The 25,124-nt window shown below is 40.2% G+C and overlaps 2 protein-coding genes across 2 annotated transcripts in view; both read right to left on the bottom strand.

Annotated features, from left to right (window-relative positions):
- The window catches only part of CMTM4 (CKLF like MARVEL transmembrane domain containing 4), a 67,787-nt gene extending 62,895 nt beyond the window's left edge, over positions 1 to 4,892 (bottom strand). Inside the window, exons 1-2 of the mRNA XM_084644725.1 lie at positions 2,047 to 4,892; positions 1,662 to 1,870 (exon numbers count right to left, since the gene is read on the bottom strand). The gene's annotated coding sequence lies outside the window, so the exon portion shown is untranslated. The remainder of the gene's footprint in view (positions 1 to 1,661; positions 1,871 to 2,046) is intronic.
- Positions 4,893 to 11,284: 6,392 nt separating this feature from the next.
- The window catches only part of DYNC1LI2 (dynein cytoplasmic 1 light intermediate chain 2), a 51,823-nt gene continuing 37,983 nt past the window's right edge, over positions 11,285 to 25,124 (bottom strand). The window contains exons 9-13 of the mRNA XM_084644977.1: positions 22,925 to 22,984; positions 21,753 to 21,794; positions 21,089 to 21,206; positions 18,375 to 18,491; positions 11,285 to 14,317 (exon numbers count right to left, since the gene is read on the bottom strand). Coding sequence (XP_084501103.1) covers positions 14,214 to 14,317; positions 18,375 to 18,491; positions 21,089 to 21,206; positions 21,753 to 21,794; positions 22,925 to 22,984 — 441 coding nt within the window. The 3' untranslated portion in view covers positions 11,285 to 14,213. The remainder of the gene's footprint in view (positions 14,318 to 18,374; positions 18,492 to 21,088; positions 21,207 to 21,752; positions 21,795 to 22,924; positions 22,985 to 25,124) is intronic.

Raw genomic sequence — 25,124 nt, 5'->3', positions numbered from 1 at the left:
TCAATACTGAGCCATACTGGGGGGGATTCCTTGGCATTCTTATGGAAAGGTGGGTGAGCTGGCTTCCCTGGACCAACTTGGCAGGTTTTGCCGACATTTAACAAAGGAATCCTTGCCTGACACAGAAATTTTGCTATATAGTGTTTGAAGACGCATACATATGTATTAAATGTATAAAATACATTTCATATATTGATCCAGGGTAAAGTTTATTGCGTTCATCCAAAGCAGATTTTGTTACTTTAAGATAACTTTTTAAAAGAAGATTGTGACCTCTTTGGGGCAGAGTCTGATTTCAGTGTGTGTGTTACATACATAAAGGAGCTAGCACAGTGAGACTCTGATCTATCACTGGGGCTTCTAGACACTACCACAAATACTAAATAAATACAAATACAAATACTAAATAAATAATAATAAGACCACTGCATCTTTCCAGGATGATTTCACATCCGGATGGAATTTAGCAATACCTTAGTAGGAAACAAATAATAATGCGGGAGAGGGGAAAGAGGGACGGAATTTGATGCATGGATCTACAACCAATGGATAAGACTGAAAAACTGAAGGGCAGTTATCGTTCCAGGAGAATAAAAGTTATAAAGGAGAGAATGCTGAGATCAGGCACCGACCCTGGTCAAAGATTCATATGAGCACAGAATAGATAATCCAGCCTTGGACAGAATTAACTGTTACCTATCAGAAAGTATCTCCAGTACTATGGCTATAGCTTAAAGCCAATCAATAATCCAGTCACAAAGAGCAGAGGGAAGAGAATCCATAACTGTATGTTCCGTACCCTTATAACTGAACAAAATAGCTCTTGTGTACCAGCTGTTCATATATAAGATTTACAGCCTTTGGTAAACATGTGGACAACTTCAGATTAATAGAAACCTATATAAAAATGAAGCAAATATTAAATATATTGAACATCACAATAATTACATTAATTACGTTTTTAACATTTTCAGAGCTAAAATATTTGATTCAGTTATAATTAAATACAAATGTCAACCTAAAAACTAATTTTAAAAGTTGTATTTTTTGGTGTTAATGCATTTGAAATATTTTAATGATTACATATAAAATGCTGTAGATGTGAATAGTGCTTATTTCAGAGAAAATGAAATTTGATTTCTGAAGCAGTTAGAACCCAATTCAAACAGGAAAGTAGCATCCATGTAAGTACTTGAAAAGAGCTGAGAGTTTCTTTAAGAAAACATGCTAGTATTTCCACATGACCTACTGAAGGGAAGGAGCACTGGTATGCTGCCAAATTCCAAGAGAGCTGAGCAGTGATTAGAGTTTAACTTCAGCATAGGAGAGAAATGTTTTCCTTTGATATCCCAACTCTAAAAAATTCCACAGCCCTCTCACTTCTCAAGTTCAAAAACATCCAGTAAATACCAGTAAAGGAATTTCACTTGGGAGAAACTTCCAGTGTATTTCAATTTCTTAATTCAGCAAAACTTCCAATAATTTTTCACGCCATGCAGACACATAGCATGCCAATTTATGTGTGTGTGTGTAATTCTGTAGCCCTGAGCAGCATGGGAGCCCGGCTGATTTTTTTGCTAAATCAGATTTAGAGATTACTACAGTATAGTGGTAAGGACAAAGGCCCCCATCCTGCTCTCACTGAAAGTTTTGGCACTGACCTTCCATGGAAGCAGAACTGAACCATGGATGGAGGCTGGTGCAGCAATCCAGGATTAACTTGCAGGGGAAGAGTGTAGCTCACAGCTCTAGCTCAGTCTCAATTTGCTAGGGCTGTGGAAGTAGCAGACAGAACCCCCAGGGTGGGGGCAATGCTGTGTGTCACTTGGTGCTGATCCCTCTGGCCAACTCAGGAGCAGTTTTGATGGACCTTGTAGAGAAAGAACTGAGTTCAGTCCTCAGCTAAAGGGCTAGGCAGGTTGACGAGGGCAGGGGAAAGAAAGTACTGTGGGGGAAAAGAAGGATCCAATGAGGATCCTTGAAAGGCTCAGACATGGTTGAAAATTAAATGCTCTTTTCTTAGACCTACAGGTCTGCCTAACTTACCTTGGATATGTACTGAACAGCTTTCCAAGGATATAGAATAACAGACGGCGTTCACCAGTGTCTGACAGGCTCTTTGGCCAGATAGCCTCATCAGAGGTTGCACATGTGACTTGTGCCTGAAGGTTCTGCCAAATATAGGCCTTAAAGGAAAACTGCATTTAATTAGTTCATCCCACCTTTTACAAGTTCACATGGTAAGCAGACCTGTTCTCAGTGCATAAATAAGTGAGGGGCTCAGCTGCAAAACATGAATCTGGATTTAGATGTAGATTCCTTACCCAAACAAATGAAAAGGCCTGAGAGGTTTGATTCTCTCTATGAAAATGCTATTGGTCAGTTACAATAATCATTGTTTTACACATTTGTATTGATTTCAATATTTTACAACGCACTCATGTTAGAGTATAAAGAGAGGCTACCGACTAGGAAAGACAAAGGCAAACATCCCCAATGGAGTTGCCATAAAGTCACATACAAAAATTATTCTCAATGGGTCAAAAAGTTCAATAGATGTTCTACTCACAAGACAAAAACATTTAATTTTAGGAATAAATCCCAGGATCTTCAAATAAATTCAGGAATAATACGTTGTGCAAGTGCAGATCCCCTAATAGAGAGAGCTAGTCAATCCTATTCATTGTCATACTCTATACGCTGAATCAGCTATAACCCCTCTACCTGTATAATTTGAAAAGAGCTCTTCACCTTTGTTTCAGCCCGTCTGAGCTGAGTAAAGGGCCAGAGCAGCCTAAAGGGGACCTAAAATCCCTCTGTGCAGCTGGGGGCGGAGTTCCCCAATGCAGGCACTGGGGGAGAAAAGCTGCCCTCCAGGACCCCCTCACAAGCCCTGGCGTGTATGGAGTATGCTGGGGAGGGGGGCTGTAGTACCAGTACAGCAGAGATTTCAGGCCGTGCTTTGGCTCAAAGGGCACATGGGATGCTGCTGTAACATAGCCAGTCCCCTAGAGCTGTCTAAATTATGCCAGGGGCCTCTGCAACTCCCAGAACTGCCCAGGGTCAGGAAGGCCCATGAGTGGCTTCAAGCCACCATAGGCCCCTCCCGTTCTGGGCTGCAAGCTCTGTGCTGCACCTGTTAAAGCAGGGGTGGGAAAACCTTTTGGCCTGAGGGCCACATCTGGGTATGGAAATTGTATGGCGGGCCATGAATGCTCATGAAATTGGGGTGCAGAAGGTGGTGAGGGCACCAGCTAGGGGTGTGGGCTCTGGGGTAGGGCCAGAAATGAGGGGTTCAGGGTGTGGCAGGGGGCTCCAGGCTGGGGCAGAGGGTTAAGGTTGAGGGGGTGAGGGCTCCAGCTGGGGGTACAGGCTCTGGGGTGGGGCTAGGGATGAGGGGTTTGGGGTGCAGGAGGATGCTCCAGGCTGGGACTGAGGGGTTTGGAGGGCAGGAAGGGAATCAGGGCTGGGGCGCAGGAGGTCAGGGGTGCAGGCTCTGGGCATCGCTTACCTCAAGCAGCTCCCGGAAGCAGCGGCATGTCCCCCCTCCGGCTCCTACCCGGAGGCGCAGCACTGGCCAGGTGGCTCTGCACACTACCCCATCCACAGGTGCCGCCCCTGCAGCTCCCATTGGCCGTGGTTCCCGGCCAATTGGAGCTGTAGGGGTGGTGCTTGGGGTGGCAGCACCATGCGGAGCTCCCTGGCTGCCCCTATGTGTAGGAGCTGTAGGGTGGACATGCTGCTGCTTCCAGGAGCCACGCGGTGCCATGCCACGCATGGAGCGGGGCAAGCTCCTGACCCCATTCTCTGGCTGGAGCGCCGGAGCGGGTCAAGTGGGAGTCTGAGGGCCGGATTAAAATGTCTGATGGGCTGGACGCGGCCTGTGGGCCATAGTTTGCCCACCCGTGTTAAAGGAACAGCAAAGAATCTCACCTATGTGTTTTAAGTAATGGTAGAAGATTCAGAGCTTTTGGGGATGCCTTTTTATCCTTTATCAGTAACTGTCCAGAAGTTCCAATATCTTTTGAGCACATCTAGCTGCCTCCCCTTCAAAAAAAAAAGCAGCACCACAATTAGTTAATTGGATTAGTTAGGACCTGATTCTGCAAAGATTTACAGATATGCCTAATTTTATACACTGTTAGCACTGGAACTAGTCACAGTGTGTAAATCTTTGCAGGATCAGGGCTTTCTTTTGTATAGAGCTTGGCAAAGCAGGGCAAAGGGAGAGAAATCTACTACAAAAGAGTTACATTTGAAAGTGTTTCAATAGAGTTCAATGGGTCTGACACTTCCCCACTGATACTGTCATTCATTATCACCCTGAAAAGGTATAATAAATATTTGAAACAGATATAGCTCCTTTCATCTCCAAGGACTGCAAAGCACTTGCAAACTATACACACTGTTATTCACACGCCTCTGGGGTGAAGGCAGCAGACAAGTGAACAGCTACACAACCGTGAGGGGAAAAGACAAAGACAGTTGAGGAAAAAATTCCTACTCTTATGAAAAGTGCCATGGGTCCTTTAATGGTGCTGGAGAGCAGGCAAGACCTTGGGTTAGAATGTTTCCTCTGAAAGAGTCCAACAAAATAAAGTGTGTCGAAAAAATAAGTATATTCAATAGCTTTCTAAAAGTGGGTTGGGAAAGGCTGCAATGCTTAGTTTATTCCTGACAACCAGTGCCTCTTACCTTGGGAAAATATGTACCATTGGGTAGAGAAAAAAGGTAGTTTTCCTTGAACAGTCACATGAAAACACAGGCAGGAAGGGCAAGGTCAGAAAGCAGTATGAGTGCAGTCATGCTCTCCATGTGATGTGTAGTATTTTTATAGTGAGAGAATGAACAAAGTATATAGGATACAACCAAGCTTTTGGAATAAAAGTTCTTTGGCGGGGGGGGGGGGAGTTGAAGGGAGGAAGCAAAATTATGTAAACCATTTTATAAGCTGTCAGAGTTTTAAAGGCTCCATAGCAGGTTTGAAGAAGGATGAGGTTCATTTACTACATTCTTTCTTTCCATAGACAAAAGGGGCCAGTGAAAATGATTGACTGCAACTGTTTTGTAAGAGGTTGGTGTTATGTAACAAATCCAATTCGTTCAGTGCTCAGATGGAGAAATGCAAATATTTGTTTATTTTTAATGGGACTGCTGTTAACTTCAACATCATTCTTCTGTCTCAATGTATTTTAGCTACTATTGTTACAAATGACACCTAGGATTACCGTAACTGAAACAGACTAGAGAAAAAATATTTCCTTGTTTTTTCTGTGTGTTTAATTTCTACATTTGACAGTAATTTTTGTACAGTTTGGCTGTTTCCCCGGTATAGTAATTTCTGTTGTTTATGTGAGTCTTTCACACAGCAATGGGGAGAGGGGAACATTTAAACAAATAGGAAAATAGCAGCAAAACTGGCTGAGAGAGACTGAGGCAGGTGTAGGACCTGAAATCTAGTCAAATTAAAAATGAAAATAAAAGTAGTTTAAAGTTAGCAGAAACCTTTAAATGTGTGTGCACTGTATTAGTTTGCCATTCAAATTCAGAGGTGGTTTGAGGAGGGCTGGTAGCCTTTTGCTTCCACCCCCAATAAGTGGCATTTGCATTGTTGCCAAGAGAGCGCTCCTGCTGACAATGCGCTGTTCACACTGGCACTTGTCTCAGCAAAACTTGTGTCTTTCGGGGTGGGGTTGGGGTTAACACCTCTGAAAGACAAAAGTTTTGTCGTTCAATTGCCAGTAGACCTCCTCCCTATCTACTGCCTTCCGGGGTGTGTGGATTACTCAGACTGCCAGGAAAATCCCTCCTGTCTGCTTGTCTCTTTCTCTGCATGTGGGCATAGCAGGAGCCTGCTCTCGCACTCCAGCCAACCATCAGAAAGTGGAGTGTCTTCAGTGTGTTGTGAGTACATAGCCATCATTTGAAGAAAGTGAATCAGTAATTAGGAACCAGGGCAAATCCTATGTTCTTCAAATGTGTAAATAGCTGGTTGCTTGCTTTGTATGCCTCCCTCCCTCCATCACTGTGATGCTTACCTCACTCTCCCTGCCTCCATGATTATCTCCATCCTTCCCTTCAGGGATTCCTAGTTTTCCTTTCTTTTCCTCCTCCATTGTCCTATTAACTCACCCCCTTCTATCACTTCCCCTCACTCCACATAAAAAAGCCTCTGCTTTTGGGGGTGCTATGGATCTAACAAACTGAGTGCCAGTCACCCTGAACCCTTTGCTTGTATGTTCTATCCCTTTCCCAAAGAGTTTACAATCTCATGCCACACTCCTGTGAACATTTATGCAACTACATATCTTTATACCGACATAAGTAATTTTACTGAGTTAATGGGATCGCACACAGGGATGTTTCTAAGACCAGCCATACTGGGTCAAATCCATAGTCCATCTAGCCCAGTATCTTGTCTCTGGGAGTGGCCCGCGCCAGAGCTTCAGGGGGTGCCTACAGAACAGGGCAAGTTGGAAAGTTCCAGAAGTCTTCCCCTCCCAGCTTCTGGCAGCCAGAGCTTTAGGGTCACCTCCAAGCATGGGGTTACGTCCTACGTTCCCTGTAAGTTGCGTGGCCACGCAGCAGCTCTCAAGGGCAGTGCAGGCGCCCCTCCTTCGGCCCAGCCCAGGCCCACCGGAGCTGCCGGGGACAGGAGCCCCTCCTTTGGCCCGGCCCAGGCCCACCGGAGCAGTTGCAGCCGGGGAGAGGCGCCTGTCACCCAGCCCTGAGCTGCTGCGGTGAGAGAGAGGGCTGGGGGAGTCCTCTGTTCCCACACCTCTCATCCACGGCCCCACACCAGAGCCTGCACCCCAATCCTCTGCCCCAGCCCTGAGCCCCCTTCACACCCCAAGCCCCTCATCCCTGGCAACACCCCAGATCCTTCACCGCTAGCCGGAGCCCTCACCCCCTGCACCCAACCATCCTGCACCCTAAACCCCTCATCCCCAGCCCCACACCCCCAGCCAGAACCCTGGCCCCCCACACCCCAGCCCTCTGGCCTACCCTGAGACCCCTCCTGCACCCCAATCCCCTTATCCCCAGCCCCACCCCAGAGCCTTCACCCCTAGCAGGAGTTCTCACCCTCTGCACCAGCCCTGAGTCCCCTCATGCCCCTCCCCAAACCCTGCACTCCCAGCCAGAGCCCTCATCCTCATTGATAGATAAGTTCATGACAGAGAGTCTAAGGGTATGTCTACACTACTCAGCTTTTATAGAACCCAAACCACCAAAAAAGAAAATCAACCTTCGCTGGTGGCATCTGACACAGATGATGAAAATGAACATGTGTCGGTCGGCACTGCTTTGGATTGTTGTGGCAGAACCCATCATCAACATGGATGCATGTCCCCTGGAATGGTGGTTGAAGCATAAAGGCACATACAAACCTTTAGTGCATCTGGCATGTAAATATCTTGCGACGCCTGCTACAACAGTGCCATGAGAACTCCTGTTCTCACTTTCAGGTGACATTGTAAACAAGAAGTGGGCAGCATTGTCTCCTGCAAATGTAAACAAACTTGTTTGTCTGAGCGATTGGCTGAACAAGAAGTAGGACTGAGTGGACTTGTGGGCTCTATAATTTTACACTGTTTTATTTTTGAATGCAGTTTTTCTGTACATAATTCTACATTTGTAAGTTCAACTTTCATGATAAAGAGATTGCACTACAGGACTTGTATTAGGTGAATTGAAATATACTATATTTTTTTACAGTGCAAATACTTGTAATAAAAAATAAATACAAAGTGAGCACTGTACACTTTGTATTCTGTGTTGTAACTGAAAATCAATGTATCTGAAAACATAGACAACATCCAAAAATATTTAAATAAATGGTATTCTATTATTATTTAGCAGTGTGATTAATCATGCAATTAATTTTTTAATCACTTGACAGCCCTAAAATATAGGAACTGAATTACAGCAATGTATTAAGCTGTGTTAAGTTTGGTTACACCATGTTCTGAGTGCCTCCCCTCTAGATTTCATTATGTGACCCTTCTTCCCTGCTGTCTTTTAGACTGTAAGCAATTTAGGTCAATGGCTATCTGCATTATATTCTTGCATCATATTCAGTGCCAAACATTTCTATGCTACAAGGTTCTTTTTAGAATGTCAAATTTTCTATCAAATAAAATTATATAAAGGATAATATAAATCTGATGTTTGCCCCTCAATATACAATCTGTCAGTTTTTAAAAGTGCATATTTAAGGGTGGATAATAAATCTGGTAAGCTTTACACTTTAGATATCATTGCAATTTCCCTTCAACAAATACTCATTTCTCATATTAAACAGGTTATATTCAAGAATGAGTTAAAGCTGCTAAAATAAGTAAAACTAAAAGCAAAAGTCAGAGCCAGCCTTATGCACATGCAAAGCTAGCAGCTGCTGGGAGTTTCAAGTCCCGTGTATGATATGCAGAGATCTCCTGCAGCAGGAGGAGGCAGCTCCTCACTGCTTCTATACTCTTGGCTGTATAGTAGCCCAAGTTTAATGATGGGCTTGAGCAACACTGTCAGGTAGCCAGCTCACAGAGCTGATTCTCCTCCTGTACAGCTAATATTGACTGCAATAATGTTTTGACTGCCAAACCCCACGTTCGCTGATGAATGCCTTATTTGTTCTAAAAAAAATATGAACTGAAACCTTAATCTGAATGTAATTTTTCGTTGTCTTTTGGGGTCTGTCAAAGTGTTTCTTCATTAATTTGATGGTTATTTAAAATTTTGCCTATTTCCAGCTACATTCTCTAGCAAACAATGTTATTCCCTGGAGACGTTTTTCCTATAATCACCAAGAAAAAAAATCAGTAAGTGAACATGAATAATTAGAGTAAACATTTATTAAGATTTTTAATGTATTAGATGGAGGAAGTAAAAACATTTAAGTTTGGCTTTGTCTGGATGAGAATACAGGAGTTAAAACAGACAGGAGTCTGGAGTAGTGTTCAGTAGTAGTTACTGCTCCTGTGTATGAACTGAAGAGAGACACTGGATTTATGGCTTATTACAACAATCTGTAACCTGCTTAGCCCATCCCCCTAGCTTTTTTTCTCTTTTCTTTTCCCCATCTGACTGGAGGGGTGTTTACGGACCATTTCACCTTTGAAATGTGTTAACTGCTTATGCTAAGCAATCTGTTCCACCTTCCATTAGCTGTGACACTGAGTACACTTCCCAGACCTAAAGAGCTGTCTAAGCTCAAAAGGTTGTTTCTCTCACCAACAGAAGTTGGTCCAATAAAGATATTTCCTCACCCACCTTGTCTCTTCAGTGAAGACACTCCTGCTGTTTGCCAGGCTGAGACATTTCTCTTTCAAACTGTGGTTAGCATGGGAAAAACTGCTTCTTTATACCCAGAGTATGATACTGATCAACAGCAGCAGGGTAACAGGCACGATATGGGCATTCTTCCTTTTTTGCCAGTGTTTTCACGCTCCTTTTGAAAACTGTCACTTCAGTGATGCTGCAGCTGGAAATGGAAAACTCTTCTAGTTGCCTATAGTACAAAGTTCTGTGCACAAGAATGAACATACTGGGTAATTCTCTTATTGCTAATAAACAGTTCATGTTCTTTCTAAATTTCATTGTATTGGTTTCGCCCATTTCTTTTCAAGGTTTGCTGTGCTACATTCTTTACTGTACATTAATGAATAAAATTAAAAGTGAGACATGCTTAAGTTTATCCTATATAATCAATAACTCATATTATTGCTGCACAGGGCTTCAGAAAGATTGAATTCAGCAAAAACTATTGTAGAAACCCACCAATCTTGGCGTGGAAGGCAGCTATTTTAATGGGAAAATGACCAAGGAAATCTAACATATGTTGGAATAGTCAGAATTTTGGTGAGTGACAAATAATGGAACAGGTGTCTAAGGTATAAAAGCCAGTTTTCTTAGAGATACTGAATTCTTGGTTATTTCTAGAAGTGTTTCCCAAACTTGGGACGCCGCTTGTGCGGGGAAAGCCCCTGGTGGGCTAGGCCAGTTTGTTTACCTGCCGCGTCTGCAGGTTCGGCCGATCGCGGTTCCCAGTGGCGGCGGTTCGCTGTGTCCGGCCAATGGGGGATGCAGAAACTGGTGCGGGCCGAGGGATGTGCTGGCCGCTGCTTCCCACAGCCCCCATTGGCCGGGCACAGCGAACTGCAGCTGGTGGGAGCCACGATCGGCCGAACCTGTGGACACGGCAGGTAAACCAACCAGCCTGGCCCGCCAGGGGCTTTCCCTGCACAAATGGCGTTCCAAGTTCGGGAACCACTGCTTTAAGCATAGGAAATCAAGTAAGAAAGGGTGTGCACTGAAGCCAAAACAAAATCAACTTTTAGTAGATTGAAGGAGGGACAGCTCTCACCATATCAGCCAAGGAGAGGGAGTTGTGGTGAACCACTGCTTGCTCAAGACAAGGAAAGGGGAGTTCCTCACTGCTTTTAGCAGAGAATGGTGAACTGCACTGACCCTGCAACTCCTTACTTTAACCGCTAGTAACTTGGGTTCTAGTACTGCTGACCAAAGGCCAAGTCTACACTTGGAACGCTTGGCTGGTATAGCTGTAATGGTATACTATACTGGCAAAGCACTCCTAGTGTGGATGCAGCAGGTTATACTGATAAACTGTGCTTTTGCTTATTCCAGCCCCTCTTCCCCACCCCCCGACCAAAATAAGCTATACTGGCAAAACCCGCCAGCTATGTTGGTTAGGGCATAGGTGCTGACTCTGTGGGTGCTCCCACAGAGTAAAATTGGTGGGTGCACCCAGCAGCTCCCCCCCCCCTTCCCGCAGCTCACCTCCGCTTTGCCTCTGCCTCCTCCGTGAGCTCGCCTGCTTTTCCCCCCTCTCCCTCCCAGCCCTTGTGCCGCAAAGCGGCTGTTTCGCGTAGCAGGGAGGAGGGGGAACATGGCATGCTCAGGGAAGAGGCAGGGCCAGGGCGGGGATTTGGGGAAGGGGTTCAATAGGGGCAGGGAAGGGGCGGGGAAAGGGTGGAGTCAGGGCGGAGCCGGGGGCACGAGCATCCACTGGCACCGGGGAAAGTTGGCGCCTATGGATCAGGGATCACAACATAGTAAAAATGTGTAGTATACCTATGGCCTTACTCATGTAAACATCTCCCACTAAATTCAGTGCAACTGTTGCATGAGTAAGATATGCAATGGGACCCTTCGACAATAAAGCCAGTGATGTTTCTCAGCTATGTCTGCTGTTCCCTACATGCCTTGAGATTCTGTCCCCTTCAATAAAGTACTAGAATTTGTCTTGTCTAACAAAAAAGGCACAACATTTTAAGCAGTCTGGATTCGTGTTTATTGAAGCCAGTAACTAAAGACGTCCTCATTTTTGCCAGCACTAGAAAGCAAGATTCCACATGACTGCATACTGCACCTGGTTAAAGCCATACAACTGGACTAAGGTTTGTGTTTGATACATCTGCAGTCCTAACTGTAAGTTAAAAAACATCAATAAACTTAGTATACAGGACAGTTAACTTTCATTTACAGCATGTATATTGTTAAGTTCATGATGTACAGAGCAGTCACCTTCAACGTAGTTAAATTAAATAAAATATGACAAATTCTGTTCAGTTTAAACAGTTTCTAAAACGCCAATAAAAAAGTGCAAACTTAAAATCAAGCAGCATAACCATAGCATTTTTATGGAGGGCCAATCCTTAACCTTTATACTTGCCTTATCTTCAAGTTGATAAGTTATTTTATTTTCTTGAGTTTAAACAGAACAGTAGATGCAATCACTATAATGCATATAAATAGTCATATAATAGTTTTAACAGTCCACCATACAAGTGTATCCTGCAAATAAAATTAATTTTATTTTAAAAGGTAAAGGCTGTTTGCAGTTTGGCCTTTGGTTCCAATGCTTGAAAACACCAGAAAAACAACTGTGCAGCTCTCCAAAGTTGCTAGACTTTGGCAAACAGTGGACACTACTACATTACTTACAACTTTCTTCCAATGAACTAGGAGCATTGACTTGCAACGAAGAACTAGAAATCAAACTTCTGTTTTGTTGGAAGCATCTCTTTACACAACTGACAAATTATATAATACGTTACTGGCTTTTGCTCAGTTTTAGTAGATCTAACAAATTATACTTAAATTGTAACTTTTAGCCATATTGATACAGAAAGTGCTTATCAGTTCAAACGACAAAACATTAATACAAATATGCAGTTTTGAACAGGTTTCATTACAACTGTATACCATTAGAAACAGGTGCTTTTTCAATTTATGTGTCTTGCTTTTGATGTTTTATTCCCCAATCTCAATATCACCAGGACAGTATGCAATTGCTTCTTCTGGTGTGGTAACAGGATTATTATTATTATTTTTTTTTACTTCATCTTGTCACTGGCACCTGTTACACCAGGCAGTACAACCACACAACCTATCTGCTGTCCACAGCCTCTCAGTTTTCAACCATTTAGACAAATGTGTAACTCAAGGTCATAACATTAAAAAAGTAAAAAAATGGAAAAAATATATTTTCAAGAATAAAACTGGCACAAGTAACATGCTTTTATGTTAATGTTTGTCAAAGAGGCAAGTAAATACTCTTAGCTTTCTAGATAATGTTTAGACAGACATAAAAAACAGGAAAAAGCCAGCCTCTTGATTTAACATAGGATTTGAAGTTATGTCCAGGCCTGTGTTAATCATTAATCTAATTCTGTATATTTAAGTAATGATATATATTAGGGAAGCTATATCCAGACATCAGATTTAGTACAACAAACACGTTCATATCAATAAAAAGTAAACTGTGTCATTCAAATTGTGGTTTTTTTCCCTTCAAAGCACAGAATATGCTTGATACAGTTAACTTATGGTAGTGTTTATGTGTAAAACAAAATATACTGTGATAAAATCAAAGTGCCATTTCAGTAACTGAAGAAGTGTTTTACAGAACATTGGTTTGTAGTGACCAAGGACACTACTCCATATAGCAACACGGGACAACTGCAACTTTCCATTTGAAAATGCTACATTTAAGGAAAAATACAAACTGAACAGTCACTGGTTCTATATTCTTCAGTGTACACATTCATACTCTTCAATTTATTGTTAGAATTGGAGAGTCTGCTGCAGATTGCAGCCTACCTGGCTGGAACAAGAACCTTGAAAGTCTATAAACTTACATAGGTATAAGGCAGGAATCAGTCTAAGCTTGGTAGCCATTGCTTAATTACAAACAAGATGTATTTGAGTATTCTGTAGCACATTTCATTATGGGAAAATGATATGTCACCCACCACTCTTAGGCTAGCCTCTTGGCATTTAAAAAAACAAGGCAGGAGCAATCAGAAAACAGGATTTGAAATTAAATACAATTGTCAAAACTACTGATTTTAAAATAAAACCAAACAGTGACTGTTTGTACTACAGTGCACAATAAGTTCCAGCACCTTCTAAAGACATCACACTCTGTGCCAGGCACTTGGATCTAAGCAAGTTCTAGTTTCTCCCTGTGTTAGCTATACCAAAAAGGGCATCCCCACATTTTATACATCTTTTGTTAAAGACGCAATTTATAACAAGAATAATTCCCATGATGCTTAGTGTTTGGCTTGGAAATTCTCTAATTTTAAGAAGTCTTTTTAAACAGTGATTATTTGCCCTATGTTGACCACAGGATTTAGTAACTGTGTTCCCTCTCCAGACCAGTCAGCATTCTTTATTCCCACTGAGCCAAATCATGCGTCCCCCTACTAGTGCTGCATTTCCTACCTGGATTTCTCTTTCCTCTATCTAATTAATGCTGTGCTATATCACCACCTTTCCAAGTACACCAATGTGTTTGCTAACGTACAAATGGCCAATTCCTGTAACTCTGAAAAGGGATTTCATGTCTTTCTTGCTTTGCTTGCAGTCAGTAGTAATATTGCAAAAGGAATTCTGCATTTTGCTTCTCTGTGCTCTTCATAACAAGAAATTCAGCTGCTGATGTACCTGCTTATCTCCAAAATCAAGAGAATTGCCCTATATAAACTCTAAATGGTTATCTTATACAGAGGGATTTTATATGCAAACTTCCTGAATGTGCACTTTATACTGGGACAAGCCAATGAAGTTTTAAGTTCATTTCCCCTGTCCCAAGAAAACTTATAGCATCTGCCATAGCAGAAAAAACCTGGTCTGATCAGATCAATATACATAGTTATTTGGTCATTTACATATACATTTTTTAAGCGCTATCAAGCTTCATTCTCTGTTGGAGAGTTTGCTGTTACCATGGAATCGGGCTTGCGAGTCATTCTATCCAGTTCTTCTTGAACATTTGTCAAAACAGTCTTTTGCCCTAAAGAGAAAGGACAAATAGTAAGTAATATAGTTGAAATGCATTGTTTGAAATATCAGCAGCACAAATATTTATAGTAATTGTTTCAGTCGGTATTTTATTTAACTTCTCATTATTTCATCCATCTTGCTAAGATCAGACGGCCTAATCCAATTTCCAGTTGATGCCTATAGAAAGGCTCCAAATAACTTCAATGAGAAATAGATTAGGCCTTAAAATAAAAGAGACTGCTGTATAATTCAGCTTTTAAATATGTATGATGTACATTGTTAGGACAACTGAAATTTTAACAGCAATCATGTTAAGATGTTTCCTCCAAAAAAACTAATAAGTAAACAATTCTTCTATCATTAGGATGATCATAGTATGTTTGTCATATCGAAGAGTATTTTAAATGGAAATCTTTAAGTATTTAATAAGTTGCACAAGAAAAAAAAATCATGATATATGTGGCACTTGCTACAAAGTGTTGTTACTTTGGTTTTAATCACACTCATTGTTTCCTTCATTATTAACTGTATTGATCTCTCTCAGGAATCAAAAGTTTAATTCACATTCTGCATTTTTCCCGTCTTCCTTTAAGGGGCACAAATTGCACATTCTTTAATACCACATGAAGTGTTAGAATTTAAATGTGCTGCATTTATTAATTAAAATCAACAGATACTCTAGAGTAGATGTACAAATGGGAGATTTTAGCATTCTGATTTTTATACATTAGGAGTAGTATTCAGTTCAGTTATAGACAAATCACTAGCAATTTGTAGTTAGTTTTATTTTCTTCTCTGTTTATGCTTAATATATGAATTAATATTCATTTGTTAGTCTGTTTGTATCCTGATTTATCACTGTCTGAATATGGACTTGTATATGATATATAATTTTTTTTTAAGTTAAACTACACAAATGCTAAGGTATAAAAGCAAGGTTTTGAGACAGGCACTCAAAATAAAAAATAGATTAATTATATAACTATGTACAGCTTCCTCCAATAGTCTTTTTTTCATAGCCAAAGAATTTAACAAGCATCTGTTTTCCAGCTCAGAGATGTGTGTAAAATATTAGGTGAATTTTTCCCAGCGTACATGCTGAAAACATTAAGTGGCAAGGTATGACTGCTCAGAGATTTAAGTGTTTTTTCCACAGTACAAAGGCACGACCAAGTTAAAAATAGCTATCTTTAATTTTTGCAAAGGGCTAAAATACAAATGCAAGTTGAAATCGCTTAGCAATATTCATATCAGCAGTACGAGTACTGAAGCATCTATTCGAACAGTACTTACTTTGAAATTAGTTTGTGCGCACACAAATATTAATACAAAGCCCATTTTTCTTGCATCCTATGAACACCTTTGAGTTAAAAAGGCACAAAGAAACCCTGCTCACAAAACAGAACTAGGCCTAGGTTTGAAGACATCAAAAAGTAAATAAGATGTGCCAGGAGCTGGCTGCAGGAGGGGAGGCAAAGACTGTACGAGCAGTATCTGCCGAAATTAGGAACTTCTTTCAAACATGAGCTGAAAAAAGTTTTGGAAAATAATACAACCCAAAACCATCCTGATGGACTGACATCTGTTGCATTTTTCTCAACCCAAGACATAACCCTATAATTCCTCCCACTGAAAGTTAACACTGACGGATCTCTTCAAACAATACATTGGCAATAAGTTTACTACTTAAACAAATGTACTGAAGAAAGTGAAGTTCTGACATTTTACACTGTCACTTAATTGCTACTTTGATTAAAATAAGTTAACTACTCTAAACAAATCTGACTGCTGTGATGTAAAGTGGTTCAACAAAACTGTCTGGAGAAAATCTCTGTCTATATTTTAGCAACTAGTGATTTTGGGTACCCAACTTGAGGCACTATAAAGTGTCTTGACTTTCAGAAAGTACTGAGAATCCCTCTTCTGAAAATTAGACCCCCTGAGGGGTTTTCGGGTTGGTCACCCAAAAATCACTACACCAAGACTACTTTAGCATATTTATTAGTGTAGAATAGGATGCCATAGAATAACACATTTTCTAATTCGACCAACAGTCAGTGTCATTTCAAGATATGCTCCTCAAGGACCATTTATTGAGCTTTCCTTGAATTTTTTCCCCGTATCCTCAACATCACTGCCTCACAAACCAATGTTATTAGGAGCGCTGAAAGTTTAATTTTGTGCTGCTTGAAAAGAATCAAGAGCACCTACTGTCAGAGAGGAGGTAAGATTTTTCTTGTAATGGAAAGTCCATTGTGTCACTTTCAAAAAGCTATTTATTTTAGGTTTAACACCCACTTCTGCTACATAATGTACTAACACACATTTTACTTTTACACTATCCACCCATATCTCATATATAACTGTTGACAATGTTTATTTTATAGCTAGTGCCTAGTAATGCCCTCTGGATTGAGTTTTCAAGAAGTTTCCATTTTACTGTTGTTGTTTTTTTCCATAAAAACGTTAAAAAAGTATACACCATTTGAATTGAAAATTTTTATGCTCAATCTCTGCCTGAAGGTTTTTTGTTTTAATTTTTGAGCAAAATCCTTGCAGCCATTTGAGCTATGAGAGGATGCAAAATAATATAATGGGAGGGAGAGAGAAAAACCTTTGAATTTTTAAGTTATACCTGCAAAAAATTACATGCCTCTACTGCATGATAAATATTCTATTCTAGTTCCTTTATTACAGTTATCATATTGATATCAGAGTGCCTAATTTTTTTTTTTTTCCTTTTAAGTTCAGGAAGTTTGGGGTTTAGTCAGCCCTCTGAGGATTTAAACCTGTGGTAATATTGAGTGACTTGAGAAATTTGGAAAAAAGAAACAGGAGCCATATATTTATCCACTGCATTACGAATAGTTTTTCAAAGTACAACGAACCATGAATTTAATGGAAAAAGAAGAGAGGAAGCCAATATCAAAGTTGAAAGGAGACATGGCTAGAGCAGCAGTAAAGGAAGGTAATCTTGGGAGCTGCCTTTTGGGTGGAATTATTATGCAACTATGTATATTAGAAAACTGATTGCATTCATTTTTATGATGTAGGTGCCAAAATTCCTGAAGGTTTAACTTTTCTATTCCTTCAACCTACTGTAACTGCTCATTAGAGCCACAACTACATATATATGATTGAGTCCTTTGATCAAAGTTGTCAATTGCTTTTGATGATACTTTAATTAAATACTTACTACCGCAACTTTAAGACATTCCTTCATATTAGTTGCTGTGTATTAATTTAAATATGAATGCCACAGAGATTTTAGGGATTTGATTGGAAACAGCAGCCTAAAACAAATAAGCTTTACATTTCTTCCTCTCAGGTAAGTAGTAGTGAAGTGCCACATAGATAGAATTCAGAAATAAAGTTTAAATTCAATCTTCTTGGACTTTCTGTAGCTATTCTTGAACAAAAATACTTCAGAAACAGACTTCAAAGAGAAACTACAGAACTAAAATTCATTTGCAAATTTAACACCATTAATTTGGGCTTGAATAGGGATTGGGAGTGGCTGGCTCACTACCAAAGCAGCTTTGCCTCTCCTGGAATTGACACCTCCTTATCAATTATTGGGAGTGGACTACATCCACCCTGATCCAATTGGCCCCGTCAACACTGGTTCACTTGTGAGGTAACTCACTTCTCTTCATGTGTCAGTATATAATGCCTGCAATCTGTAATTTTCACTCCATGCATCTGAAGAAGTGGTTTTTTACCCATGAAAGCTTATGTCCAAATAAATCTGTTAATCTTTAAGGTGCCACTGGACTCCTTGTTGTTTTTAAGGTAGATTAATACCTTCTGAATACAATTAAGGCTCAGTGCTGCTTATTTCCCAGCAGTGCAACTTCATTGAAAGAGTCAAGCTATAGCAAGTTTAATAGCAACCCCAAAGTCTGCAAAACTGTAATAAGAGACTTTTTATCCTGGCCCACATCATATCCCTCAAGCTCTGTTATTTGACTGATCAGCTTAAATAATAAGCACACTGATTTAAATGTGGTCCAAGTAAAACATTAAAAATATGCAAAACATCCTGCAGTAACACAGATTTTCAGTACCTGATTTTTTGGCTGTGGTCTGCACTCCTCCAGCTCCAGGACTCCCAGGAGGGCCAGTCTTTTTACTCAAAAGACTGTTAAAGAAGCTAGCCAACACACCTTCACTTGCAGCATTGTCTAATTAAAAAACAAATAATCAATAACAACTTATTTTTTGAAATCACAAATTCTAAAACATATGTACTCCTACACTTCTCCAAGTTTTAGGAAAAAATGTTACACACACTAGCCAAAAGAGAAAAATCTCAAGTATAGGACAGACTGTCTCACTTATCCAGCCCCTATTTGCTGCTAGCTCCTCCTTTACCACCCTCCACACATATTTGCACTCTGGCACAGGAGGCATGTAGGGACAGGGCTGTAGCATAGATTGCCAAGGAGGATTCTGGGAAGCACGAGCTCCTGAAGTAGCCCAGAATCCCAAGGTGTAAAGGTGGGTTAAGGCGACTTGTTTCTCTCTGACTGTGCCCTCTGTGCTGAGCCTCTTAAAGGTGCAGCAAAGAATTTCAACCTAAATCTATGCACTTCAGCTTTTCCTTGTCTAGATGGGAAATGTAAGTCTCATGGACTAGATGGTGTCTATACATCAGGTTTACCTAAAGAACTGTTAGCAAATTAACTGTCCTAGTACTTCAGCTGCCGTTCTTCAGCCTCATCCTAAAACGGGAGTGGAATTTCTATGGAGAGTTTTCAGTAAGTTTTGTATGCAAAGCTGTATATATTGCAGATGTGCCTTGAAATCTTCAGCTAGCTAGTGTCAAATTAATATTAATGCTATAAATGGAGTGTTGAAAGTTAAGACTGAACTGCTCAGTTTTCATTCCCTCCTTCCACCCCCCCCCCCCACTGCACACACATATATATATTTGATTTTAAAGAGGCAAACAAAAAAGCTCACCAATGTTACTAGGCTCTTGAATATTCGAAGTAGCAAAAAGCACTACTGTTACAATAGTAAGTAAAAATTGCAAGTCATATATAAAACTAATAAAGGCTAATATAGCCAGTTACATGCAATCAACTCTCCCCATGTAGTATGCAGGACAAAAAATATGAAGATATATTGTGAACGTGTAAGCCTAATAATACATGTTAAGCATGCTAAAGCTACACTATTACCAGGGTTTCACTCAATCAGCCTAACACATCTTGACGTCTCCACAGCCTTGTCTTCACTAGGCTTTTAGAATGCATTAGCCAATATGTGCCAACACCGCTCCTTTATATTCTAGTCTAGACAAAGCCTAAACCAGTTTTAATTCATACCTTTTGTTATTTCAGTGCAAGTGTGTGCATAGACACTTGTTTGGAATAAAAGTGTCCTATTTTAATTATGCCTAAATTGATAAAAATTGACAAATTATATCAAAATAGGACATATCCCAAAATAAGTGTCTACACACAAATCTGCACTGAAACTACAACATGTATGAATTAAAACGAATTTAGTTGTGATGGTGAACATTTGTGTTTAGACAAAGCTTTAGTTTGTTATGAATTCACCTTCTGCCTTTGAAAACTTCTCTATGTACTTTGGCCAAATCCTACAAATCTTGCATAAAAACTTTTATCCTGGCTACTCTTTTCATATTTTAGTTATAACATTTAATTGGGAGTCCTTAAAGCTCAAACAAATTTAAATAAAGTAGTAGCTTCAATGTTTCTCTGATCTGTTTTATTTATTATATGTTTAGGAAGCGTTTCCCTTATCTCTTCAGTATGCTCTGCCCTACATAACCTGGGTTTTGCTTCTCTGAGTTAACTGCTATTCTCAGTTTGACTACATGCTTTCAGGACTTGGATGTAACAAGATATTGTGTGGGGACAACTCTGCTTCCTCCTTCACATGTTGTGGTTGCTGGCAGAAAGGTTTCCTGAGTACATCTAAGACCCAAAGGAGTTGAATACACATGGCTCAACATAGAGCTACGCTGAATGAGAATCCAGGATCCAGACATATAGCAATGGTTGTGACATGGCAGGAGATCAATACGCTATTTTGACAAGAGCAGTCTACATGGTCAAGTGTATGAGAATGGCACTGAGGAATGCCCCCTTCCCCACCCCCCTCAGTGCATGTGTGGGAGAGAGAGGGAGAGGAGTCAGCCCCGGGAACCCCAGTAGGGTAGGAAAAATGGAGCTCCATCTTCCTAGGAATATTTTTAAGTACTAAACTCTGCAGTACTATGGAAACTAGGGTCCCATACAGGAGTGGGTGGGTGAAGTTCTGTGGCATGAGATGTGCAAGAGGTCAGACGAGATGTTCATGATGGTCCCTTTTGGCTTTAATGTCTATGAGAACCCGGGAAAAGAGAAGGTAAATTCTGGGTCCCAGAAGGAACAACTGAGACAGAAAACATAAAACTAGATGTTGGATCAGATGGCAAGAAAAAGGGCAGGGGGGAGAAGGCGAGGGCATAAACCAGTTGGCTGAAACAGTCATGTTACACTGTTTTAGGTAACTGCTAAACACCAATGTATTTGAACTTTGACCACCTAGACAACAGTGCAGTGCTACTTGAAGCAATGAGTGTCTCAAAGACAATTTGGAATTCAAAGGATTTGACGTCTTTGTGTGAGTCGCACGAAGCGTAAAGTATCAGTGAGTCAATCTCAAAACCAACGTACACAGGTTTATCAGGAAAGAACACATTTTTCCCTTTTTAAAGGGAAACAAAAAATGCCTGGTAAAATACCAAAGTTGCAATGCATACTTTTAATATTTGGATCTGGTTTCTTAACTGATGTTATTGGTGAGGCACTGGGTACGTTGACAGGACCAGCTCTGCCTTGGGTTCTTGGGGATCCTGCAGGTCCTCTTGCAGGAGATTCCTTAGATAAAAACAGTCCATATCCAAGTAAGTGAATTAACAGATTAATTTATGACCATCTATAAATACTGCACTACATACAAAGCTCCTACTTTTACCTTTTTTGATATTGTGATGTATATACACACTTTTACCCTGAAAAATCATCAACTACAAGAGCCAATCTTGGGAGAGTGCCTCTGCACTAATATACACGATAATTACCACAACATATTCTAAATTCAACTTATCTCCAATTTCCACAATTATTTAATGTCATGTTTCCACAATTATTTGTTAAAACCATTCTGTCACATTACATCTGAATACCTACAGACACTTTACAATTTCCGTTGCACTGGAAGTTTTTTTTATTAGGTCATGATTGCATTTATGAACTGCACGCTATGCCTCACACAGATTAGAACCATGCACTATGAAGGAGGGCTCACTTTTGGTCGTTCAGAGAAGAAGCACTAGTCTGTACCTTGTTTATAGGCCATATGAATAGCTTCCTAATCTAGGAAATGTGCCCCCCTTTCTTGAGAGGCTACTAGTGAATACTTACTGATGCTCTTGTAGGTGTGGCTGGCTGCTTGGCAAGTAAAGACTGCAAAGACAGTACAGTGATTTGTAAATATACCTCAGCAAAACTACACACTTTTCAAAATAAAAGCAGGGAAGCAGACTTCGGTTAAATTAACTCATGGTCTTCCTGTAACATTTAGATACATTGCCAAATTTTACCAACAGAGGGCACTACAATTAAAAGAACTAAATACTGTGTGATAAATACACAAGAGCTTCCTTATACAGTTTCACTAAAGCATCTCAATCCTAACCTATAACATTCCTTAGAGCTCAGTTTAGAGCCTCTCAAGCACGTCCACCCAAACACATACAACTGTATGGGACTGGTATGTTCTAATTTCTTTACTGTATATATTTATTACTTAATACACAGCATGTCTGGAGGCTGGCTTTGTTCATGCCTAATACCTTGAAAGCTCATGCCAAAGTGTTCGCTTGTATATTAAAGCCTCTGATGAATGAATTTTAATTGGGAGGTTGGCTACTGCATTATTATTGATGTTTTACAAAACAATTTCACATCACTTTTAGGGTTTACATATCTGTGCAGCCAATTTCAAACATTCTGCTATTACTTCTGCTCCTATGTTAATACCATTTATTTTTCTTCCCTGCTGTATGAATTAGCATTCATTTGTACTTTTCTGGTATTTTCTCATCAAATGGGAAAATATGCCAATGTAATCCCAGCATGCCACACCCATTCACAGCCAAGCTTCTTAAGGTACACCTAATATTTTCAGTTATGGCAAACATCCAAAAAGGTCATAGGATTCCATTTTAGAAGACACAGGCACACTTTTTCCAATTCGAGTGCCCAAATTAGACAACCATATCCATACTTCAGCACCAAAAAGTGACCCTTATTTTTCAAGAGTGCTGAGTATCCCCAGCTTCTCCTGGCTTCTCAACTAACAGGTATTCCAAGTCTGAAAATCTTAGCCATACTTTCTATTCATATGCATGGAAGTAAAATAAAAATGGACATTTCTTATGCACTCAAAGTTTTATGATTCCATTTTAATCTGCAAAATAGAATAATGGATACCCGCTCAAAAAATGAAATATTAAAAACAATGTTCTTTGCCCTAAACTTCATATAACACTAAAAAGTTCAAAGTGAAGCAAGTTTCATTTTCATGTTCTTACCTGCTGCTTCATAAGAAACACTTGCTCATCTTCTGCTGCCAACTCTTTCTCATGGACTAACTGTTGAACAATGCATTTCTCTTTACAAACAGAATGTGGTCACCCAAACTACAAACAATTACAGCAGCATATAAAAACAAAAGCCTAACTTCAACCCATTTCAACTTCTTACATCCATTCAATCTTTTACATTCATTCTATGACTTGTGGCTTATTTCAGGTGCAGAATTACTTCTAACTGGGCAGTAAGTTTGCTATGTCCTTCTGTCTGGAATTTTTTTTAATAGTTAACAAGTGTAAAATAACAGTGACAGGATTTGATATTGATCCTGTGTAAACTTCAAGAACAAACATTTATATACATCCCTAATCCATGCTTTTGCTGGTTAAATAGGCCCAGCTGTAGAAATATTTTAATGGTTTTCTTTCAAGAAAGGAGTGTATAGAACTAGTTCAGTGCTGTATTTACATGCAAATATTTGATATTCCATCAAATACCATCAGCTTTTTAATATCTGAAGCAAACTATTTCATGCATATACCTAAACAGTGTAGCCAATTAGCAGCTTCACTGCTGGGCATCCACACCTGCACCTATGGTGCAGATGCATTTCACAAAGTTCTGATGGGCAGTTGAACCCATCAGAACTGAACAGTCACTTGCCCAGTACATTAGACCACAATAAAGATGTGCTGCTTTTATATTTTTAATAGATATCTCTACCACTTTAAGCAGCAAAGAAACTATTTCCAGTAAAAGCTTTGGGTTTAGAATGACTGGCCTGGAAAAGTTGCAAAAAAACATTTTCTGAGGACAATTCCCTGGGTGAGGATCTGGCAGTGGGCTGTATACATATTTGATAAATAATATTCATATTAAAATGTACTAAAGCCGGCGAAGGTTTGATGTTCAAAGAGGATGGTTGCCTGAACTTTGGAGGGCTGCCTCTCCCATCCCTCCAACAACAGAGCAATAGATTCCCCCGCCTAAAAAAAGAGTTGCCAGTGGTGTGCTATAACTTTAGCATCTTTAAGGGAGAACAATAGGCCCATTCCCCTCTCCTCCTCCCTCCCTGCAAATGTCTTCAAATGACCCCACTCTTCCTTTCTTTCCCAATTTACCAGGGTTTTAGATGGGACTGCAAACACTCAAGACAGGAGGTAAAAACCCCTGGAGAGTTGTCAAATATGGCCTGAAATAGCATTTAAGGGTTTTACATATTACTTACCCTACTCCAGCCCCATTAGAAAAGAATGCATTCTTCCTCTATCTGTAATAAGTTACTTGACCACTGTCCAGACAATTAGCAGTCTACAGAATATTTATTTGTACTCCTAGATTGTGCTCCACATCTACTCTACAAATAGAATTTTGTAGTACAGAATATATTTTGGTGATAAACTAAAACAAGTAAGAGAATACATAGGGGCCCTTCTGTAGAACTGAAATTATGGACTCAATGTGATTTTTGCATGTGCATGTGATCTGAAGTTAGAATTTTAGGTAAAATTAGTATTTTGGGGGCTGCGATTTAGCAACCATTAGTGTTAAAAAGTAACATTCTGACACGAACGAAAAATACCTAGACCAGTGGTTCTCAGCCAGAGGTCTGGGCCCCCTAGGGAGCCGTGAGCAGGTTTCAGGGGGTCTGCCAAGCAGGGCCAGCATTAGACTTGCGAGGGCTCAGGGCAGAAAGCTAAAACCCCACCAGGCGGAACTGCAGCCCAGGGCCCCAAACCTACCAACCAGGGCTAAAGCTGAAGCCTTAACAATTTAGCTTTGCAGTGTCCCCCATGGTATGAGGTACTGGGCAACTGCCTGCTTGCTACCCCCTAATGCCGGCCCTGGCTTTCATATGCAGAAAAACAGTTGTTGTGCCACAGCTGGGACGTGGAGTTTTTATAGCATGGGGAGGAAGGAGATGACTCAACAAGAAAAAGGTTGAGAACTAGGCTGTCAAGCAATTAAAAAAATTAACCGCGATTAATTGCGCTGTTGAACAATAATAGAATACTATTTAGTTAAATATTTTTGGATGTTTTCTACATTTTCAAATATACTGATTTCAATTACAACACAGAATACAAAGTGAACAGTGCTCACTTTATATTTATTTTTTATTACAAATATTTGCACAAACAACAAAAGACAAAAGAAATAGTATTTTTTAATTCACCTAATACAAGTACTGTAATGTAA

Source organism: Lepidochelys olivacea, assembly GCF_965140295.1.
Source record: "Lepidochelys olivacea isolate rLepOli2 genome assembly, chromosome: 12".
Taxonomy (NCBI): Eukaryota; Metazoa; Chordata; order Testudines; family Cheloniidae; genus Lepidochelys; species Lepidochelys olivacea.
This window is presented reverse-complemented; position numbering and strand designations above follow the sequence as displayed.